Below are 22769 nucleotides of genomic sequence, written 5' to 3' on the forward strand. Positions count from 1 at the left end.
TATGTGTGAGTATGAGCATGAATGGTTGTCCAGCTCCTCATTTCTTGTGATTCACTGGTTACAAATATATCTACACTTATATATAAATGTAAGTTTGTGTGTGTGTGTGTGTGTGTGTGCAGGTTTGTCCGTATGATTTTCATAAAAATTTACACGGTTGTACTTAAAACATCAGTGAGTGTTCTTAGCTTGGTTTTGTATCGAAATTCTTCCGATAAGTATCAAAAATCGATAGTCGAAAAAATCAGATTTTTGGAAAAATGGTCCGAGGTAGTAATCATGCTTGGTTTCCCAGCTCAAGATACCTGTACATAATTGAATACACATTTGCTGTGCTATACATGTAACTCACATTTTCCGTTTTCATCCAAGCCATTTTTCAAAAAAGATTTTTATAGCGCAACAACTGTCTTCGAAATGTAAATATAAATTTAAGTTTCCAAGATCAGCGGCCTATTAACAGTAAATAAAATCGATAATAATTTTTTAAAAATAAATTAAAAAAACAAATGCACTGCGCTCCCCCTCCACCTTTACATCCCATTGAAATAGCTCCCAGGAAGACCCAGCTCGGACGTCGAACAATGAAATCTCCCGCCATTCGAGCCAACAAGTAGAAGGCCCGGCAACGCCGGATTCTTCTGCTTGTTCACAATAAACAATAAACCATTTTATTCTATCACTAATGACTATGTCCTTACTCTTACTCCATTCATTCAGCAATGACAACTCTCGTTACGACCTAACTTTTTGGGGTCTAGTCAAGCCAAATTATTGGTTCGGCACAAAATGTTCATGGATATTTGTGATGTTTGTGAAAAATGAAGTCTAAAATGTTATCTTTGGCCACAAGTCCTTCGGAAATCAGTGTCTAAATGGTTCTATCCTATTTTAAGGAATATTTTAATTTACATAGACATTAAGCAGTGACGAGCTCACAAAGCAACAGCCCATAATGGTGGCCCATAGGTCTCCTCACCAGTGGAGAGCTTTTATCTCTTTTTTTTACATTACCCTAACATTTTATCATTTTATCACAAAATGTTGATATTATTATATTGATTACGTATATTCCAGATTGGTTCATTTACATTCCAAAAACAGAAGTCATTCATTTACAAATGTGATTGCACTTTAGCTTACATTTTTAAACATTCAGATTTTAAGATGTGCTAGACAGTCTCATTTGTTTCTGCTGTACTGCAATTATTTTGCAAAAAAAATTGAATTTGGTGTTCAGAAAGTATTTTTTCAAATTTGAATCTTGGAAAAGAGGGGGTTGTCTTATAATCAGGATCGTCTTATATTCGGCCCAATACGGTATACCGTATCTGATTTACATAAGTAAATGTGACTTCCATTGTGCTGAGGAGTCTTTATGACGAGTGTGAATTGAAAGGGCTGCCTTCATATATTTTGTAATATATAATATTTCTCTCGTTTTTGTGACATTTCAGGGAGTTTGGACGATGGAAGGTGAACAGCCTTGCTTTGGAACGGCAAGTTAACAGTGGTTTTCCCTTTCCACTGGACCCAGAGTTTCTCCAGACAATTCGGCAACTTGGAAGGCGGCCTAGTCTCAGCTTGATCACTGACAACATTATTAGGAAATATGGAACACATTTCCTCCTTTCTGCCACGCTGGGAGGTAAATATAAGATCTGTTAGCGTTAGCTGGCATGAAACAGGAATGGATGGATGGATGGATGGATGGATGGATGGATGGATGGATGGATAGATGGATGGATGGTTGGATGGATGACTGCATGATTCATGTATTTGTGAATCCATGAATGCATGAATGAATAAATGCATGAATGCATGAATGCATGAATGCATGAATGAATGCATGAATGAATGAATGAGTGAGTGAGTGAGTGAGTGAGTGAGTGAGTGAGTGAGTGAGTGAGTGAGTGAGTGAGTGAGTGAGTGAGTGAGTGAGTGAGTGAGTGAGTGAGTGAGTGAGTGGATGAATGCAGGGACAAACGAACACATGAACGAACGAACGAACGCACACATGCACGCAGGCACGCACCGACGAACAAGTGAATGGAGGAGGCTTCTCCAATGAGCAGGGCTGTTCTATTTCATCCCTCCTGACCGCCAGAGGTGGTGCTCTAAGCAGTAAATGATGCCCTGGTGCATGCACAGTGCGACTACCAATACTGACGAAGGCACGTGACCCCAGCTTAACCCCTGGAAGAGTATAAAGTTCAGGTCTAACCATAGTTCCAGTTCCTTATTTCTTCTCGCATGGCGGTTGCTACTTGAGTACCTGGCGCTTGTAGCCTTTTCAATTTGTGTTGGATCTGCGTAGTTGTGTGCTCGGGCTGGATTAATGGATGGATTAGTAAATGGAGGAGGGATGTTCAGGTAGTAAACGTAGTTCTATATTGAACTGACTACAAATATTCTTATGTCATCTCATTTTCTGAGCCGCTTTATCCTCATTAGGGTCGCGGGGGTGCTGGAGCCAATCCCAGCTGTCTCCAGGCTAGAATCGATGGCCAGCCGATCGCAGGACTACACATATTTTAACATGCTATTTATTTCTTTTAAATTCATAGGAGAAGAATCTTTAATTATCTTTGTGGACAAACGGAAGTTGAGTCGAGCAAATGAGTTCATTGACAGTAACGGTACAGCTTTGACTCTGGAAGCTCTCCACCAGCTGGCTGCTTCCTACTTCATTGACAGAGAAAGCACCCTTCATAAACTGCACCACATCCAGATTTCTTCAACTGTCATCAAGGTAAAAGCATGTTCATATGCTGTTTTTACTATACACACAGCGAAGAAGTTGCAATTCTCTGAATGCAGGTACAAGCTGTCCTTATTAGAAGAATCAATTAATCAGTGAATTAATCGTCCAATTAGTGTCACTCAAGTACTACTGTATTTTCTCGCATATTAGCCGCCTCCGTGCATATTAGCGCATCGGCCTCACAGTGGAGGATCTGTGTTCAAATCCAGGTCAGTCCACCTGTGTGGAGTTGGCAGGTTCTTTACAACTTTACAGGAACTGAAGAAAGTCTGGTTAACATGCTTTTGTCACATCTTTTTTGGCGGGAAATTAGTTGCTGTCATGTTTCTAAGTGAGAGAACAATTGAAAAAAAATGAAAAAGCTAAAATAAGGTTTATCATTTTATTATTGTACCTATGCTCCAGCACCCCCCACGACCCTAATGAGGATAAAGCAGATCAGAAAATGAAAAAAAAAAGATTACAATAAATTTGGATTAACAATCTTTTGGAAATAATTTTAATCTGTCTTTAGTTACAAAACCATTAATGTGCTTTGATCACATTTGGGGGCCAAATGAGTAGGATACATAGTTATCCTGTTTAGCCAACAGTCGATGATGATGTGATGTGTCATTGGAGTTGGCATCCACAAAAGCAGAGAGACCTACGAAGAAATAGATGACGAAAGCAGGACTGTTTGCTCATCTCCCATGTGTGTAATCTCAAGTTTGGAAGCCAAAGACCCAAATTTGCATATCAAGATATGCTTGCGTGTGTAAATATCACTGTGCATCTCTTACCACTTGATACCTTCGGGGTGTGTTCATTCATCACTCTGTCAGTTCTTATCAAGCTGAATGAATTAAATTGGCTGTGTTTTCCCTTTGCATACTGAATTCTTATTGTGGTTTCTCACATTTGTTTTATGTGTTTTTACTCTTTCCTTGTAAGCAACATATCAACATCACACACTCTGGTGTATGCATGATACGATACATAAAAAAATATGATAATATGAGTGTGCTAGCCCTTTTTGTAATCACTGCATTATGCAGTCGAAAATTGAATTGAATTTATTATTGAAGAGCAGGATGGTGTTTTGAGTTCCCTCTTAACTTCTGCCATTGTAAACCGCATTTGTGTCTGCATCAACTACATAACCTATTCCACCTATATTTTTTGGGATCAGGTCACTACTAAAGGTGGATCCTCCGCCAGATAAGGTCTGTGCTAGTGAAGATGCCTACATGTTTTGTCTCTACTCAATATATGATAGTGTTTCACCCCTTTCCTCTCTCAAACCACATAAGTGGCTGGTTTCTTCATAGCCAGTCCGGGACAAAAATACTTTGCCTGCAATTCTGAAATTCTGAAACTTCGACCTGAAGCTCCCGCAAACGAGAAGGAAAATATGTCGATTAAGTCTTTAGGAGTTAATGAGTTAAGACCTATAAATATACCATTAGAATAATCCAATCTACTAAGAATGAATGCAAGGAAAAGTTTTTTTCCATAGAATGTAGAATAGAATCTCCCTTAATTAAAGATGTTTTTTTTGTCAGATTTAGTGATATACCTCAGGTGACTGTTGACGTTCAGATCTGAGTTAATAATTACCCCGATATTTCTGGTTTGATTTGGAGCTCTCATTGACAATGAGTTATGGTTAGTGCTAAACTTTGACATTTCGTTTTCGATCAAGGATTTATCTAAAATCTCGTTACAATTTTCAGCCACTTTATGTTCACATGATATCACTTTAGTTTCAAAACAGTTTAGCGTTGACGAGAGCGTCGGTGACTTCCCGCTGGATCCATGTAGTCGGATCGTTCTGTTACGTCCATGGGAGACGTTGTGGCGAGGTACGGGGGATTAGGACCCAATCGCAGGGAAGCAGGCGAGGACGAGGGAAATAGTGCTCATAACCAAAATTTTAATAACTTTGGCGGAATCATACAAAATAACAAAGACTGAGGAAACAAAGCATGAAGCCAAACCGGACTATGGAAAATACGGGGAATCGAGGAACGAGGTAACGTGGATACATGGTAAGGGAATTTAGGCAGGCGATCCGACAATGACATTATAATCAGTGGGGTTTAAATAGACACAACAGGGACTAATTTTGAATCACACGCAGCTGCGCGAGCACAACGGCAAGGCAGGAGGGACAAACAAGAATAGGGAAAAGGCAAAGGGAAAAACAATAACAGGCTACTCCTAACAGTTTTCTCAACTAGTCTACATATATTTTGCAAACTTGGAGCAAGCATTCGACCGTGTCCCTCCAGAAAGTCTGCCTGACTTCCATGAGGGCACGGTGGGATTAATTCCTGGTCAGTGACAGTGTGATTCTGAGTGTGGATGGTTGTCTCTCTGTGTGTGTGTGTGTGTGTGTGTGTACCGTACGACTGCCAGGAAACCAATTTAGGGTGTAGCCTCCCTTTGGCCCGTAGTCAGCTGGAAAAGGCTACAGCAACGCAGAGTTGAAAATGAATTAAATGAATGAATGAATGTGAAGTGTTGGCTTGGATTCGGGGCAGCCACAAACCACTCAAGAGTAGAACGCAACTAGGCCAACATATTCGAATGTCTCTGAAGAGAGAATAATATTGGCAGACAGTTGAGCGTCTAAGGCAGGGGTCTCAAACTCACGGCCCGCGGGCCAACTGCGGCCCTCGGGACAATAATTTGCGGCCCCCGTCTTAATATGAAAGATTAATGTTTGTGCGGCCCGCAAGATTGATATGAATGACACTTGTTGTGTTCAGAGCTGAATGAACCAATCACGGTGAGGTACACGGCTCTGGAGGGCGGGACATCGGCCAGGCCGTCCAGTGCCTCGCTCTACTCACTCATTCATTCCTCCAATCAGCTGGGCGAAGGAGAAGCCTTGAAGCCGATCACTCCGCTCGGCGCGCACACTCCTTCGCTGCTCTCAGCATAGAACTGAATGAGGCGCTATGATCCGTGATCCAGCCTGTGTCAATGTAGCCATCTCCGCGAGTGAAACGGAGAAACGGAGAGCGAAAGTGCGCATGCGCCACAAACCCGCGCGACTGAAAGTGAAAGATCAATCCGAGACTCATTCCAAGTAAAAAAACATATTACACTGTAATAATTACAGAGCCCCAGAGATGTCTCTTTCAAAGCCTGCCGTGAAGAGAAAGGTCGGCGATGAGCACAGACAGTTTCAAGAAAAGTGGGGAGTGCAATATTTCTTTGTTGAACACAGGGGCAGCCCGACGTGTCTCATTTGCACTGAAAAAGTTGCGGTGCACAAGGAATACAATTTGAAACGTCATTATACTACAAGACATGCTGAGGAGTATGAAAAATACCAGGGAGATGAGAGATCCAACCAGGGTGCCAGTCTTAAAACATGTCTTCTGAGGCAACAGGATTTCTTCAAGAAGGCTACCAAAGACAGTAATGCAGCAGTCGAAGCTAGCTACGCCGTTTGTGAGTTGATTGCTAAAGCAGGAAAGCCATTCACAGAAGGTGAACTTATCAAAAAGTGCATATTACAGGCTGCACATATTGTCTGTCCAGAAAAGAAAAGTCTGTTCAACCACATCAGCCTTTCTGCCAACAACGTGGCAGATCGCATTTCTCACCTGTCAAGTGACATTTATGATCAACTGTGTGAGAAAGCACAATGTTTCAGTGTATATTCAGTGGCTCTTGATGAGACCACAGACATCACAGACACTGCCCAGCTCGCAATATATGTCCGTGGTGTTGATGACAATTTTAAAGTAATGGAGGAGTTGCTCACAGTAATTCCAATGCATGGCCAGACCACCGCTAAGGAAATATTTCACCAGCTGTGTGATGCCATTAAGAATGCCGGTTTGCCATGGAAGAGCTTTGTTGGAATAACAACCGATGGAGCCCCATCAATGACAGGGAGGAAGAATGAACTGGTAGCACTTGTTCAAAAAAAACTGGAAGAGGAGGGTGTGGAGGAGGCCATAGCTCTGCACTGCATTATACATCAGCAGGCCCTTTGCAGCAGATGCCTGAAGTTTGACAATGTGATGTCTGTCGTTGTGAAATGCATCAACCAAATCAGATCCAGGGGCTTAAAGCACAGAAGGTTCCGTGCTTTTTTAGAGGAAATTGAGTCAGAATATGGGGATATGCTCTACTTCACTGAGGTACGTTGGCTCAGCAGGGGAAACGTGTTGAAGAGATTTTTTGAGTTGAGAGCAGAAGTAAAAGACTTCATGGAGATAGACGGGGTTGCTGTTCCTGTGCTAAGTGATCCCAAATGGCTCATGGACTTGGCTTTTCTTGTTGATATCACACAAGAGCTTAATGTACTGAACAAGAAGCTACAAGGCCAGGGGCAACTTGTCAGTGCTGCCTATGACAACGTGAGAGCATTCTGCACTAAACTTGTGTTATGGAAAGCCCAGGTCTCTCAGACAAACCTTTGCCATTTCCCAGCATGCAAGGCTCTCGTGGATGCAGGCACACCATTCAGTGGTGAGAAGTATGTTGAGGCCATTTCGAAGCTACAGGAGGAATTTGATCACAGATTTGCAGACTTCAAGACACACAAAGCCACATTTCAAATTTTTGCGGACCCCTTCTCCTTTGATGTGCAAGATGCCCCTCCTGAGCTTCAAATGGAGCTCATTGACCTGCAGTGCAACTCTGCACTCAAAGCCAAGTTCAGGGAGGTGAGTGGAGAAGCAGACAAGCTTGGGCAATTTTTGAGAGAGTTGACCCGCCAGCTTCCTTGAACTTTCCCGAATGTTCAAGCGGACCATGTGCCTTTTTGGGAGCACATGCTTGTGTGAGAAGCTCTTCTCCACCTTGAACTTCAATAAGTCCAAGTACAGGTCCAAACTTACTGATGAGCATCTTCAAGCTCTACTGAGGGTCTCCACTGCTTCCTCCCTCAAGCCAAATGTGAGTCAGCTATGTGAGAAGAAGCGCTGCCAGGTCTCTAGCAGCAAGGAGTAGGCAAGAGAAGCCGTGTTCAGAATATTTCATGTTCAATGTTCCATTCAAGTTCAGAAAGTTAAAGGTTAAAGAGCTGTTAATACAGACATTTGAAACGGAATAAAAATAATTTATTTTCTCTACTTAGGCAGCCAGTGTATATCTCTCATTATTATTATTTTATTTTTCTATTACTGATTGATTGATTTTTTATTCATCTTTAAGTTAATTTATTTAATTCATTATTTTTTGAAAAAAAAAATAAAGATATTTGATAACGTTGGAATGTTTTATCAGCGCTTTTATTGTGGAAATCCTGATGCGGCCCAGTCTCACCCAGACTTGGCCTCTAGCGGCCCCCAGGTAAATTGAGTTTGAGACCCCTGGTCTAAGGGGAAATGAAGGGTGTAAATATAGTGCAAAATTAAATTAAAGAGAAATCAGGAAAATCATTGCCTGACATTTATACAGTTGAGAGTTTGGTTAATTTCCTGAATAGTTCCTCTGTGAATGAGAATAACGTGAAGATTTAAAGGGTGGTTTTGTTTTTATTATGCTGCTGTACAGTGAGAGATAAGACAACTCTCCTATTATAAAACGTATTGGGGAAAAAATGTGCAGAAATTTTGACAGCCATTTTTATCTACTTGCCTTAAAAAAGTTGGTCTGCAATATGAAATAAATGATTAAACAATAATTAAAATAATAATAACATTCAGATAAAGACATTTTCAACAAAGCTACTACTACTTCTACTCTATCTGATTGGTTTGCCTTGACACCCTGCCTTATGCTAAACAATCATAAACGATAGCCATGTAAGATGAGGATGATTGTGACCCTGTAAGTGGCGTGATTCAGTAGGCTGAACTGCTGGCAAGTCTTCATGGTCAAGTACATTAACCCTTGTATCGAAAAATCAAACCAAAAAGCACTAAACTGGGACCTTCCGCGTTGTGGGATATGTTGTATCCTGTGTATTTTGGCTCATGTGGAAGTTGCCAGAAAATTGTGCAGTGTCAGATTGTCTTGGCAAGAAATGTCAAAGAAACAACAGCCACTATTTTGGTGACGTTTAACCAATCATCCTTTGATTTGAAGCCCATGTTCCACTTTATAGGAGATTGTTTCAAAACCAAAGTTAGGTTTGAGAATTCAGTGATGAAGAGAAAAAGAGTGTGTTCTTTCATAATTACTGCGATGTAAACAAGTTTAAAAAATACCTTTAAAAAAGCCTGTGAATTTTAAAATAGACGGATAGATGAAAGATGAAGGCCTTTATCCAATAGGCAAATTTGTTGCGTTGCTTTGTTCATGTTTTTAAAACCATGAGCATGGTCAAACTTGTTGATTGAGGCTGTCTTTACCGTGAAGCCAACCAGCAGCTCTGCTTTTAAGCCATTGTCTCGCTCTGCAACCGGGAGGGCGTCTTCGATTCGCTGTGGCTTCGCTCAGAGGAGCCGTCCTCGATTCACCGTGGCTTAGACGACGCTGGACGCTAAGCATGCATTTTCAATCCATACAAAGCTCGAATTGAGTTGAAATATTCTCTCTGCATGTGATATAACATACACGATGTGAAACGCAACCCGCTGGAAACAAGAAAAGTTGAGGCGGCGTCTTTCGCTGCTATTGATAGTTTTCGGTGCACCCATTTTTCTTCTATGGTATATTGTTTCTTCTTCAGAGCTGAGAAACAATAAATTCAGCGCCAAAGAAGAGTCGGTCCATTTTCACCGCCATTTTTCATCTGTCTTCCAGTTGGATTTTGGACATTTATATGAACTTTTTTTACACTTCAGAAAAAAATATGCGGTGTAATAAAGCTGCGAAAGTTGAAGCCACAAAGTAAACATGGATCACAGTTTATATAAAGTAATTCCCTGACTATTGAGGATAATGTAGACCAGACATGGCCGTGATAATCGTAGTAGGACCACCACTATTTTTACTACCATACTACATTTTTGCGCCTATACAGAAATCCAAGTACACAATTACAATCATCAAGAAGTGTATTTATTAAATATTATAGCTATACGCATATGAAGACTATAATGTATTAATATCTAAATATAATCTCTCTCTCTCTCTCTCTCTCTCTCTCTCTCTCTCTCTATATATATATATATATATATATATATATATATATATATATATATATATATATATATATATATATATATATATAAAATTTAAATCCTTTAAATACTGTACTCACAGAGAAAATAGTTCCTCTTTGCCTGATAAAAAAAAAAAAACTGGGTATTGGGAGCTTTAGTCCAAGTCCTCTTCATCAGATTCAAGAGCACCTCACAAGAATTTTTTTTTATTTTTATTCCCAGCATACACATCTCCACAGCACGCGTGTATATCCAGAGGGAAAGTGTGTTCACTTCCAGTGTCTCACTTTTAACCGCATGGAGGACCCCATTAACATTCCTACAGGCTGAGTGATGTACAAAAGAACGCCCACAGTGTAGATTCATTTATGTCGCAATGGCGTGCTATGTCTTTAGCGTATCGAGGAATGTCAATATTTAGGAGGCATTTTAAACTGCGATTAAAAAAAGTCTTTTTTCACTGGTGATTTGTGCAACGCAAAAATTACTAGCAACAAAACAGGAAATGACAAGACGTAGTGCATCTAGGCACTTCATATGATATTAGGCCCGCCCATTCTCCCTCTATTGTATATTTCTTCTTCGACGCTGAGAGAAGAAGCAGTGCCCTAACTTCCAAGCTTCCAGTGTAGATATACACATTTTTATGAAGTTTTAAAAAAATGTATACCTCAGAAAAATATCTGCGATCTAGTCTATATATATATATATATATATATATATATTTTTTTTTTTTTTTTTTTTTTGTGTGTGTGAAAGTGAGTGCCCCATGACCCTCACCAGGATGAGCAGTGTTTAAAATTAATGAATGTAGTATGCTACTGTGCTGTTTATACTATAGAGTCACATTGTGACATATTTCAAATTAGTGGCAGGTCAGATTAAAGTCACTATCACCTCTTATATGGAGGTAGGTCTGTCTCTATATTAATTACTTATTCAATTAATTCAATTTATGTCACGGGGGGTGCTTGAGTCTAACCCAGCCAACGATTTGAAAGGAAACTAGAGTACCGGGAGAAAACCCAATTTAGAGTGTTCAACGAGCCTACTATGAATGTTTTTTGAATGTGGGAGGAAACCAGAGTACCTAGAGAAACCCCACACAAGTGCAGGGAGAACATGCAAACTCCACACTGAGAATTGACCTGGGATTCAACCCTCGACCCAGTTTTTTGTTCCAACCGATCCAACACAGACAGTTTAACCAATTAGATTTCTGCTGAAACAAGAAGCAACTTACTGCAATCCACTGATTTTATATCTAACATACCATATTGGTGGAAAGGTTTCCTCTTATGGATTTGAGCGAAAACTTGCACCACCCAATAGTTTGCCCACCCCTGATCTAATCTGCCTATCCCTTTCAAAGATCTATCCAAATAGTCTTTTTACATGGCAATCAGGCTTACCTAAAACTCTAAGGGTGTATTCACACCTGCCCTGTTTAGTCTGGGGCAAACCTAATATAGCTTTGTGGTGGGCACCATTTGGGCTAGTGTGAATACAAACCATCAAACTCTGGTACGTAACAAAAAGCCGGTCTGAGACCTCAGTAGACGTTCGCTTTGTGTGTGAAAAAGACCTCACCATTGTAATCACACCTTTATTTGAACATTGCAGGCTTCCGCAGCTGCAGACACTATATTTGAAATGTTGTTTGGTTAACAGTACGTCCGCTAACGTGAGTCGGGTTCAACGTGGAATGATGAGGAGTCGTAATGTCTTATTTACATCAAAAATATGTGCTTGTTTTCTAACATAATTTACCATGTTAACCCAGAGCGTTTTATCCAATAATTGATGGATGTTTGTGCACACACGTTGTCAATTCCTAGGTCACTTCCAAAAATTGCAATTTGAAAAGGAAAAAGAAATGTGTGCACAGAATTAAAAAATCTGTCGATGTCGCTAGCTGACTTTGATGAGAAAAACGATTATTATTATTATTATTATATGTGAATTAGTATCGTGTCACAATGGAATAGAAATGTGCAATGCAAATATTCTTAAGAATATTATCTACTTTCTTTTGTGGGGGCGAGCCTGTAGACAAGTGGTTAGCGAGTCTGCCTCACATTTCTGAGATTGAGTGTTCAATACCAGGTGGGATTCCTGCATGATGTTCGGATGTTCTACCTGGGCTTGCGGGGGGTTTCTCTAGGTATTCTGGTTTCTTCCCACATCCCAAAAACATGCGGGGTAGGCTGGTTGAACACTCTATATTGCCCCTACATAGTGTGAAGTTGAATGGTTGCTCGTCTCCTTGTGCCCTGCGATTGGCTGGCCACCAATTTAGGCCACCCCTTACCTGGCGCCCATTGTTGACTGTGATAGGGTCAAGCAACCCCCACGAAGATAAGCATTATGGCAAATGGATGAATTAATGCTTTTTGGGGGGAAGCAGGTGACTCAAAATTGTCTTTGGGTTGTGTCGCTTCTGTAAAATATCCCCGGGCATAATAAAGTAGCCAGACTGAACACATCACAAAACCAATAATAGCCCATAATAATTCCAAACCAAATAAATATCATAACATAAGCACAAACTTGGCACTGCAAAGCCAGTAACAAAATGTACTAACGACATGCAAATATAAATTTTAGGACTTTTTGAGTTGTAGTTTGGAGTGTTTGTTTATTTGCACAATAAGGGAAATCATATTCTAATATATCTGTAAAGAACATGGTTTAGAAAGGAATACATACACCCCATGAAAGATTTTAGGAAAAAAGAAGACAAAATTCTCCCCAACAGGATGTCAACCACCGATGAATCTAATTACATAGGTATCGAGATGATAGGTGACTATAAAAGCGAAAGGGGCTAATGAGGAAACCCTTCAACACTTCATGCTGTCAGCTGTCTTGCCTTTAGATCTCAGGAAGAAAATAACTTTTAGTAAAGGGTGAGGGCAACAAGCATATCAGCCATCTTTCTTTTTGTTAAACAACAAAATAACAAAAGTGGTGCAGAAATTTAAAAGAGATGGAAAGACAATCACCTCCAAGAAAATTAGCACGCTAACAGGTCACATGATGAGAAATCCAAGAAAAAAATGCTGGAGCCTAACCCAGCTGACTTCAGGTGAAAGGCAGACTAAACCCTGGACTGGTCGCCAATCAGCCGTAGGGCACACAGAGAGACAAACCTACCAGCGGGAATCGAGCCCAGTCCTGCCCGCACCGAAGTGAGCTGAGTGAATGTCTACACCACGAAGCGGCTGTCATGGTGACTGTGTCCATAGTATATGGGGCTGCATGAGTGGTGTGGGAGTCTTCATTTAATTGAGAGAATCATGAAGTTTCAGATGTATTATTGCATAAAAGTGAATCAAAAATTGAGAAATAAATTAAAAGAGAAGATTTGTTGTAGATTTTATCGAGGTAGTGTTCACGGTACAAGTCAAGCAAGCACCGTATATTAAACTCAGTAATTGAGATGTTGATTAAAATCTTATTTTTTCCCCCAGTTTCTCCCATTGAATCAAAAATTGTTGGTTCTATGACTAAGAGATTGATAGAGAAATATGTACACAGGATCAAATGGAACCCTCTGACTCAATGTAGGTATGAATTTATTTAACGTGCCCCTCCGGACAAAATGGTCACAACCTTAGTCTCTGTAATCACCTGAAAAATACTATGACGTAAGTCCCAATGTATTTTTTTTACACAGTGCCCATCGACAATATGCCTCCTTCACTGTGCTCCAAGAGCTTCGGGCTCTGAGTGTGACCTTCAAGTCCATTCATTCATCCACCCCTTTTGGTTTATTTTTTTCAGAATTGATTGGGTATAGTGGTATACACATATATTGTTTGGCTCTACTCAGTCGTCATAGCCTGATGTGAGAACACGCACATTTCCAAAAGATATCACAGTGAGGTTTGTGTAGAAATGTTTTGTCCAGCACACACGGATAAATTGGGACTACCGTTGAAATTGGATCATTGGTGCATTGAACACTTCACCCAGACTCTGACGAAAATAGGCTTTTGTAGCAGATAGGTCATGTTGTTGAGGTTAAAGTTATAGCTGTTAGCGTGTGGCACGCAAACTACTAGCTATTAGATACTACCATACTCCCAGTTCTCACTCCACCTGATCTTGTTATTTTCAGCTTATTTGACATAACAAAGTCCCTTGGTGTGCTCGTATAAACACATCCGCACTATGGCTGTGTACTACTACTATACACTCAATAAGTTCACAGTGTTATGGTGTATACTGAACACTCAGCTGCAGCACTCACTGTGATCACATACTTTTTTTACTTGACTGGCATACATTTGCATAAGGCCTTTTGATCCTAAAATACCCTAAAAATTATTTTGTTTTCCACAGTGTATTACTAACTGCCCTTACTGTTTAAATTCACAATGAAGACTTGTGCTTTTTTATGCATTGATGTCTCTCTGTATTTAATTTCTATTTTAGTAATTCCTCTTTTTAACTGTGTCCTCCTACTTTTATTTGATCCATATCACTTTATGTTACATTGTGCCAAATTGTGCTATATAAATACTTTTCCCCAACCTGGTAGGTCCAATATACTTCTACCCTTGTCAAATACAGTATTAGTAGTGAAAGGAAATGGAATAAAGCCTATGAAAGGGATGCAAACATTTTTAAACATGCACTTTTAGGCGAACAGAGAGGAAGGAAATGCAAGAGATTCTAAGGTGGCTTGGATAATAATGGTCAGGTTTTTGAGAATCAAAGGTACCGATTCATACATTTAAAAAAATGTCAGTTTCGGTTTGAAATCGATTAATCAAACAGTTGGTGAATGTTGATTAGTTATTTTTTTCTACATGAAAAAAATCAGTGTTGCATCTCTGCTTTGATGCACGTTCATAACAGGGGTACTTTTCTTGGGCTTTCACACCATCAATATCTGCAACAGAGAGATGAAATTTTCAGGTGAAAAATTAATAAGTGAATTTTAATTAGCAATTTGCAATCTCCTCTGATCCAATCCAGGGGAATAAAAAAATGCTTTTGCAGTGTGGAATCTCATTCAAACATTCATTTTCTGAACCGCTTATCCTCACAAGGGTCACGGTGGGGGAGGGGACTCCCCGAATTGGTGGCCAGCAAATCGCAGGGTACGAGGAGACCATTCACGCTCATACTGATATCTAGTGGCAATTTAGAGCGTTCAAGCAGCCTACCATACATGCTTTTTGGAATGTGGGAGGAAACCAGAATACCCAGGAAAAAACCCACACAAGCACAGGGAGAACATGCAAACTCTACACAGGAAGACCGACCTGGGATCGAAGCCAGGACCCCAGGACTGTGAGGGCGACGCGCTTAACCACACATCCCCCGCGCCACCCAAATCTCCTTTATCATTTAAACTTCTGATCACTTAAAGTATAAAAGTTGTTATGCTTGTTTGATTTCGCTCTTTTAGGTGACTGAAACAAGGACAGGCCCACTTGGATGCAGTAACTATGACAACCTCGACTCTGTCAGTTCCGTTTTGGTTCAGAGTCCCGAAAACAAGGTCCATTTGCAAGGTAGACCATTCCTAATTTACCTCACGAAATTTCTGATGAAATTGTCTAAATTTCTCTTTTCCGACAAACTCATAAGTACAGCCAAAAAGTGTCTGAATACATCTAGGTTCAGTCACTCTAGGTCTCTCTTTTCTTTTCTTTTTAATTTTTTGATGATCTTTGAAGTGTAATGACTGAAAATCCAAAAGCAAGCAGTAAAACTATGAGGAAAAAAATAAAAAAAATGTTCAGCATATACTATGTTATAATAACCACGTATGTCAGAACATGAGAGTGTGTGTGTGTGGTCTTGAGTGCTTTACAGATATACAATAAAACATACTTCACTAACATTATTGGTAAATGTTTTCTCTATGACTCAGGCCTTCACAGCATACTACCAGAATATCTGCAGGAGAAGTTTATGCAGGCAGCGCTCAACTACATTGGATGTAATGAGGAGGGGCAATTTGTGTGCCGGGACAATGACTGTTGGTGCCAATGTGCTGCAGACTACCCACATTGTAATTGCCCTGAGTTGGATTTGAAGTCTATGGAAGCAGGTTTGCTGCAAATTCAAGATTCTTGGAACACAGCAAACCAAGATTTTGAAGAGTCAGGTTAGTGTTTTCAGTTTCACATTCTTTTTACGTAACTTATTACGGAAGCCCATAAGTATGGAGGACCGGAGCTTATTAATTAAGTAAATAAATACAATATTGAATAATGAATCAATTGGTATGTGTTAATGGACAAGGGCGGCCTGGCGGTTGAGTGGTTAGCGCATCGGTCTCACAGTTTGCATTTTTTCTCCGGGCTTCCGTGGGTTTTTTCCAGGTACTCCGTTTTCCTCACACGTTCCAAAATCATGCATGCTAGGGTGGTTGAACATGAGCGTGAATAGTCTCCTCGTACCCTTTGAATTGCTGGCCACCAATTCAAGGTTTTCCCTTCTCTCCCACCATAGCTTTTGTGATGATAAGCAGTTCAGAAAATAAATGAATAAATAAAAAGGTTACAAACAATAGAATGACAATTACTTAAATTTAACAATTCACCCACTTGTGAATATTTCACTTGTGGAGGAGGTCTGTAAGTCTCTCAACTGCTTTATTATTAGGGTTGCGGGGTGGTGGAATAATGATTAAAACCTTTTGAATCATTATTAGTAATATTTAATTAAAATAGGAAAACATCTTTCAACATAACTGCTTACACTTGCAAGGAGGTACCTTGTGACGTCGTCTTAGTCCCCAAGGCATTCTAAATTGCAGTAACTGAATCATTGTATTTAATCGCGACACTCGAAAAACATGTTATGTAATCAGTACAATAACACCCTAGATGGTTAGAAAAACAACTGTGTGAGAATTGCCGAAGTAAGCATAAAAGTTGAACAAGGCACCCAAACAACGGTGTGAGGAATTGCATAATATTTTCATTATAAGGTAAACAAAGCATTCTAAAGTAAACCAAGCAGTATTATAATGTAAACAAAGCATCCGTATTTTCAAACAATAATGCGATTATCGCCATCTGCTGCTGGAGTCCCGTCAAAACAGTCCCGTTGTGTTTTGCCGAAAAGCGTCCAAAAACAATGTGTCCTCGAGCTGTGGGGTCTTGAGGAGACGATGGGGAGGAAAAGTGTCTGTGGTCCCATGAATTAATTTATAGCCTTATTACTTATTAAAAAAGCTTACAACACATATAGAAACATTCCATAATAAATCTAACACGGGGGGTCCTGGAACCTATCCCAGCTGACTCCGGGCCAGAGGCGGGGTACACCCTGAATTGGTGGCCAGCCGATCGCAGGTCTGTAAGGTGTACAATGTTATGTTTCATCTGGGCCATAAAATGTCATTTCTGCTGGCAGAGGTGGGATTTCTACAAACCATAAATCTAAGGCAGAACAATATTTAGAAAAAAATGATTTTTGGGTTGTTTTGTGATATATATTGCCCTTTTTTACCAGATTACTTTAATAGCTCTTTTTGGGAAGACTTTGGCTCACTCACCATGATCACATTGCATTCATATATACTGTTTAGTCCAGGCTAAGGGGTAGAGAGGTGGTCAATATGGCAAGGAGATCATCTTCTTTCGCTTATCCGAGGTTGAGACTTCCCTCTCCCACTCCATTAGCTCAGGCCAGCAGTAGACATGGTCTCTCCAGCACATTCTGAGTGAGCCCCTTAGCCTCCTCCCGGAACATGCCTGGACCACCACAGCGGGGAGGCGTCTAGGAGGCATCCTAATCAGATGTGCGAGCTTCCTAATCTGGTTCCTCTCAACATGGAGCAGCAACAGAAATATTCCAAGCCTCTCCTGGATGACCGAGCTTCTCACTTTATCTCAAAGGAAGAGTCTGGACAACGTGCGGAGGAAACTCATTTCAGCTGCTTGTATCCAGGATCATGTTCTTTTGGTCACAACCCACAGCTCGTGACCATATATGAGGTATTGTAATGTAATGAAGATGGACCAGAAAATAGAGAGAACATTGCCTTTCGGGTCAGCTCCTTCTTAACCATGAAGGCCTGATGCGGAGTCCGGATAACTGAAGACGCTGCAACGACCCACCTATCGATCTCCCGCTCTATTCTTTCTTCGATTGTGAACAAGAATCTGAGATACTTAAAACTCCTCCACTTAGGGGTGGATCACATTCTTGGCCCAAAGAGGGCATCCCACCTTTTTCCAACTGAGGACCATGATCTTTGTTTCTGAGGTGCTGATTCTGTTAGGGATTGGTTTTGTCATGTTTTCGCCTGGGCCACCTATCCCTGTGATTATCCATTGATTTCACCTGTTGTTTCCTCGCCCCTGGTGTATCTCCTGATTGCTGCCTCTTGTGTGACCCGGGTGTTTCAGATTGTCTCGCCAACCTATGTCTGTCTATTTAAACCATGTGTGTTTGTCGAATTGTCTGGGCTTCCTAGGCTTGTCTCCATTTCCTGTGATCCTCGTTTCCCCACGTTTTCCCTATCAGGTTTGATTTTGAAGTCTTTTGTTCTTTTTTTTTAGAACTTTGGCACGTTTTATTTAAGTTTTGTTAGTGCACTCTATTCCCTGTCCTTGCCTGCCTCCCTGCGTTTGGGCCCTATCACGCTCCAAGCTCCCGCAAAACCTGACAGATTCTCACTCCAACCGTTTCTCATTCAGTTGCAAAGCCTTCCAGTAAAAGATAGATGACGGCCTTTTTAATCCTGCAGAACTACACGATCTGCATAAAGCAGGGATGCAAACCTGAGGCCACTGAGTCCACCGTGTAGCTCTTCAATGCCCGGCTGCGTCAGGATATTCTGTCCAATAAGGTTGTGAACAGAATCAGCGACAAAGGGCAGCCTTGGCAGAGTCCAAGCCTTACTGGAAGCGAATCCAATTTATTGCTGGCTACACAAACCTGACTTTGACACCAGTCATACAGGGACCAGGTCCCTATTAGGTACCCCATACTCACAGCTTACCCCCTACAATTGCACGGTCAATTGCAGAAATGTCTTGCAAACAATGACCAAACAATGATAATAAAAAGTATCTGTGATGTGAGTATTGTGCGTGTGCACATATTAATCAAAGGAGATATCATTTAGGCCTAATGAAGATTAAAATCTATTAAGAAGCCACAAATGAATGGATGTATACTGTATTAATGAAATAAGGCAAGCAAGTTATTGGTTGCTTTTTAATACAAAGATCCATATAAATATACTGATACGAACTTATGGTTGCTGTGAGAGACTAATTTTACCCTATTTCATTCATTCATTTTCTGAACCAGTTTATCCTGACAAGGGTCGCTGGGGGTACTGGAGCCAATCCCAGTTGTCTTTGGGTTGGAGGAAGGGGACACCCTGTATCGGTGGCGAGCCAATCGCAGGGCACAAGGAGACAATCAATCATTCACACTCACACTTATACCCTGGGGGCAATTTATAGTGTCTAATCAGCCTAACATGCATGTTTTTGGAATGTGGAAGGAAATTGGAGTACCCAGAGAAAACCCAACACAGGCCCTCTAGTGGGCCGGCCTAATGGGGTGCTCTCACGGGGCTAGAAAGATTTTGTGGAGGAGGGAGGGCGAAAGATCTTGAAAATGGAGCACAAAAAGAAAACAACAAAGCTAAAAGGTGGTTACTGAAATACACAAGGACAAAAAAGGGACAACTTCACTGACTCCTTTGGCATCTATGTTTTTACCAGAATGCCGTTTAAATTTTACAATAATCTTTAGTGATAATTAACTGGATTTTTACCTGGGAAGATCTGTAATCCATTATTTATTATTTTTACCTCATTAACTCGACTCTAGGCGGATGAATGGTTAGCGCTTAGGCCTCACAGTTCTTATCCAGGTCGGTCCAACTGTGTGCAGTTTGCATGTTCTCCCCAGAACTGCTTGGGTTTTCTCCAGGTACTGCGGCTTCCTCCCACATTCCAAAAACATCCATGCCAGGCTGATTGGACACTCTAAATTGCCCCTAGGTATGAATGTGAGTGTGAATGGTTGTCCGTCTCCTTGTGCCCTGTGGTCGACCAGCCACCGATACAGGGTGTCTCTCGCCTCCGGCCCGAAGTCAGCTGGGATAGGCTCCAACACTGCCCTACCTCCCCCCGACCCTTGAGAGGATAAGCGTTTCAGAAAATGAATGAATGATTAAATGAATAACTCGACTCAAAGTGGCCCAATTGGACGAGTGGGTAGCGTGTCGGCCTCACAGTTGTGGGGGTCGGTTTCGATCTCGGTCAGTCCTCACTGTGTGGAGTTTGCATGTTGTCCCCAGGCTTGCGTGGGTTTTCTCTAGGGTACTCCGGTTTCCTCCCATATGCACAAAACATGCAGGTTAGGATGGTTAAACACACTAAATTACCGCTAGGTATGAGTGTCAGCGTGAAACAATTTTGGGTTTCCCCTGTCTGGTTCCCATATTTGGCTCCAGCACCGCCTGCAACCCTTGTTAGCCTAAGCCGTCGGAATAATAAATGCATGAATAACTCGACTCACTCCAAAGCAGTCATATTATCATCTCAGTTTCATGTCAGTGAGAATAAAGAATTGATATTTGTTTGTTATATATTTGATGTATTATTATTAATATCTTTATTAATAATAATTCATGTTACGCAATGTAATGTTCTTTTAGTGATAGTTACTTTGACAGTAAACTATAAATTCAATCACTTGTGCTCAATATCAAAGCAATTTTCTCCACAAAAAGAAATAATGTCTAGAAAAGCTTTTGGCTGTTCACAAAAGGAAAAAAAAAACATATAACCTTTATTTAGCTCTGCCGCATTTCATTATCATAAACATCAAACACTTTCACTTCCAGTTAGCCCCAGAGCTGCCCGTGTGGCCCGCGTGAAAGGATTTTCTCATTTAGTCCGATTAAATTAGCCACATATACTTAGATTTAAGTGAAGATGTGTGTGTGTGTGATGGGGGATAAAAGACAAATGAAAAGCAACGGTTCACATTTATCTGCCTTCCTTCCAGACCAGTTCCAGAATTTTGTTCAGAGGCTTCCCACATTATATGCTTTGAACACATCTGCCATCGAGTACTTCTGGAAAATGGAATCGGCATTTCATCAACGCTATAAACTGTTGGAGCTCAACACTCAGCAGCTTCTGAGCAAATCTATGCGCATCATCAACAAGCTCTTCACCCTCAGCAAGAGGTGCCACATGAAGCCCAAAATCATTATACTGAGGGAGAGGTGAGATCCTCTGGTATTATTGAAGCATTCCTGCTGACCTTGCTGTTGACATAATCTGTGTATGTCCCTGACTGTGCCAGCAAGCACCACAGTATGAGAAATAAGCAAAAAATGTAAAGCCTGCAGCCACATCATAGTCCTTTCAAGCAATGTGAAAATGGCACAGCTCATTTATTTTCCTCTGCCTACTCTCTGCACAGCACGTTTGCCTGAAATAAGCATTATGCTAATTTTACATATAATATATCAGGCCTTCTGAGAGTATAGGTGTCACAGATGTTGGTCTCACAACGGATGATTGCAGGTTTAGTTTACCAGACTTTCTAAAAGAAAACCAGGAGTACTCGTATAAAATTAAAATTGCAGCATCTGGGGCAAATATTTTTTGTTTGTTTGTTTATTATTATTCCTTCTGGATAAAAGCCAATATATACATATAGATCAACTAAAGAAAAGGACGTTTTATGATAATTCACATTTTCGCATTTGGGTGAAAAGAACCAGGTCATGTATTTTCTCAGGCACTGCTACACTATCACCACCAAGCCAACACCAATCATAACCCACCAGCTTGCACACCCCACGGCCATCCCCCAGTCAAAATCAGATAGAGAGAAGTGAACACGCTATCACGGTCAGTTTCATAAAGAAGGAAGCAAAAAGATAGGTGTGAATTAAATGCAGTTTTTTTCACATTGTGATTAAGTAGTTTTGTCGCTATTCTGTTTATTTTATTTCATTTGTGGGCATCAAGGGTGGCCCGATGGATGATCGGTTAGTGCTTTGGGCTCACAGTTGTGGGATCGAGGGTTCAATCCCAGGTCGGTCTTCACTGTGTGGAGTTTGCATGGGCCTGTGTGGGTTTTATTTGGGTCCTCCGGTTTCCTCCCACATAGCCAAAAACATGCAGGGTAGGCTGGTTGAAAACTCTAAAGTGCCCCCAGGTATGAGTGTGAGCATGATTGGTTGTCTGTCTCCTTTTTCCCTACAATTGGCTGGCCACCGATTAAAGGTGTTCTCTGCCTGGTACCCATATTTAGCTGGCATTGGCTCCTGCACCCCCCGAAACTCTTGATGATAAGCAGTTCGGAAAATGAATGAATTGTGTATATATTCATCGAATCCAGTAAATATTGACATGTCAAATATCTCTCATTTTCTGAACCATTTTATCCTCATTAGGGTCACGGGGGGTGCTGAAGCCTATCCCAGCTGACTCCAGGCCAGAGGCAGGGGACACCCTGAATCGGTGGCCAGCCGATCGCATGGCACAAGGAGAGGGACAACCATGCACACACACCCATACCTAGGGGAAATTTAGAGTGACCAATCAGCCTACCATGCATGTTTTTGGAATGTGGGAGGAAACCGGAGTACCCGGAGGAAACCCACGCAGGCCCAGGGAAAACATGCAAACTCCACACAGGTGGACGTCACCTGGACTTGAACCCAGGACCCCAGAGCTGTGAGTCCGACGCGCTTACCACTCGCTCCACCGGCCGGGCCGCCCCATTTCAAATATTTTGTTCATTTTTACTGTTTACAGTTGAAAGTTGGTTCATCTATTTATCTTAAATTTTAAGTGTTGCTCAAGTCTGTTTTTTTTTCACATCCATATGTCTCAATGATATTTTGTATCCTTTTTTTGAGTCCAAAGGCTTTTCAAGTCACTATTCCAGTATTTTATTTTCTTATGAACACTAATTTTGAAACCCTA

The 22769-nt window shown here is 41.0% G+C and overlaps 1 protein-coding gene across 4 annotated transcripts in view; it reads left to right on the forward strand.

The window, feature by feature from the left end:
* Positions 1 to 22769, forward strand: part of LOC144069376 (BMP/retinoic acid-inducible neural-specific protein 3-like) — a 57891-nt gene that overhangs the window by 31989 nt on the left and 3133 nt on the right. For 3 of the 4 annotated variants that reach the window (XM_077594742.1, XM_077594743.1, XM_077594744.1), the window contains 5 exons: positions 1458 to 1648; positions 2568 to 2752; positions 15245 to 15350; positions 15713 to 15949; positions 20830 to 21052. In XM_077594742.1, the coding sequence (XP_077450868.1) occupies positions 1458 to 1648; positions 2568 to 2752; positions 15245 to 15350; positions 15713 to 15949; positions 20830 to 21052 (942 nt within the window). Of the gene's footprint in view, positions 1 to 1457; positions 1649 to 2567; positions 2753 to 15244; positions 15351 to 15712; positions 15950 to 20829; positions 21053 to 22234; positions 22518 to 22769 lie in introns of all 4 variants that reach the window. The other variant, XR_013298459.1, reaches the window with a different exon arrangement.

This window comes from Stigmatopora argus, chromosome 24, assembly GCF_051989625.1.
Source record: "Stigmatopora argus isolate UIUO_Sarg chromosome 24, RoL_Sarg_1.0, whole genome shotgun sequence".
In the NCBI taxonomy this organism is placed as follows: Eukaryota; Metazoa; Chordata; class Actinopteri; order Syngnathiformes; family Syngnathidae; genus Stigmatopora; species Stigmatopora argus.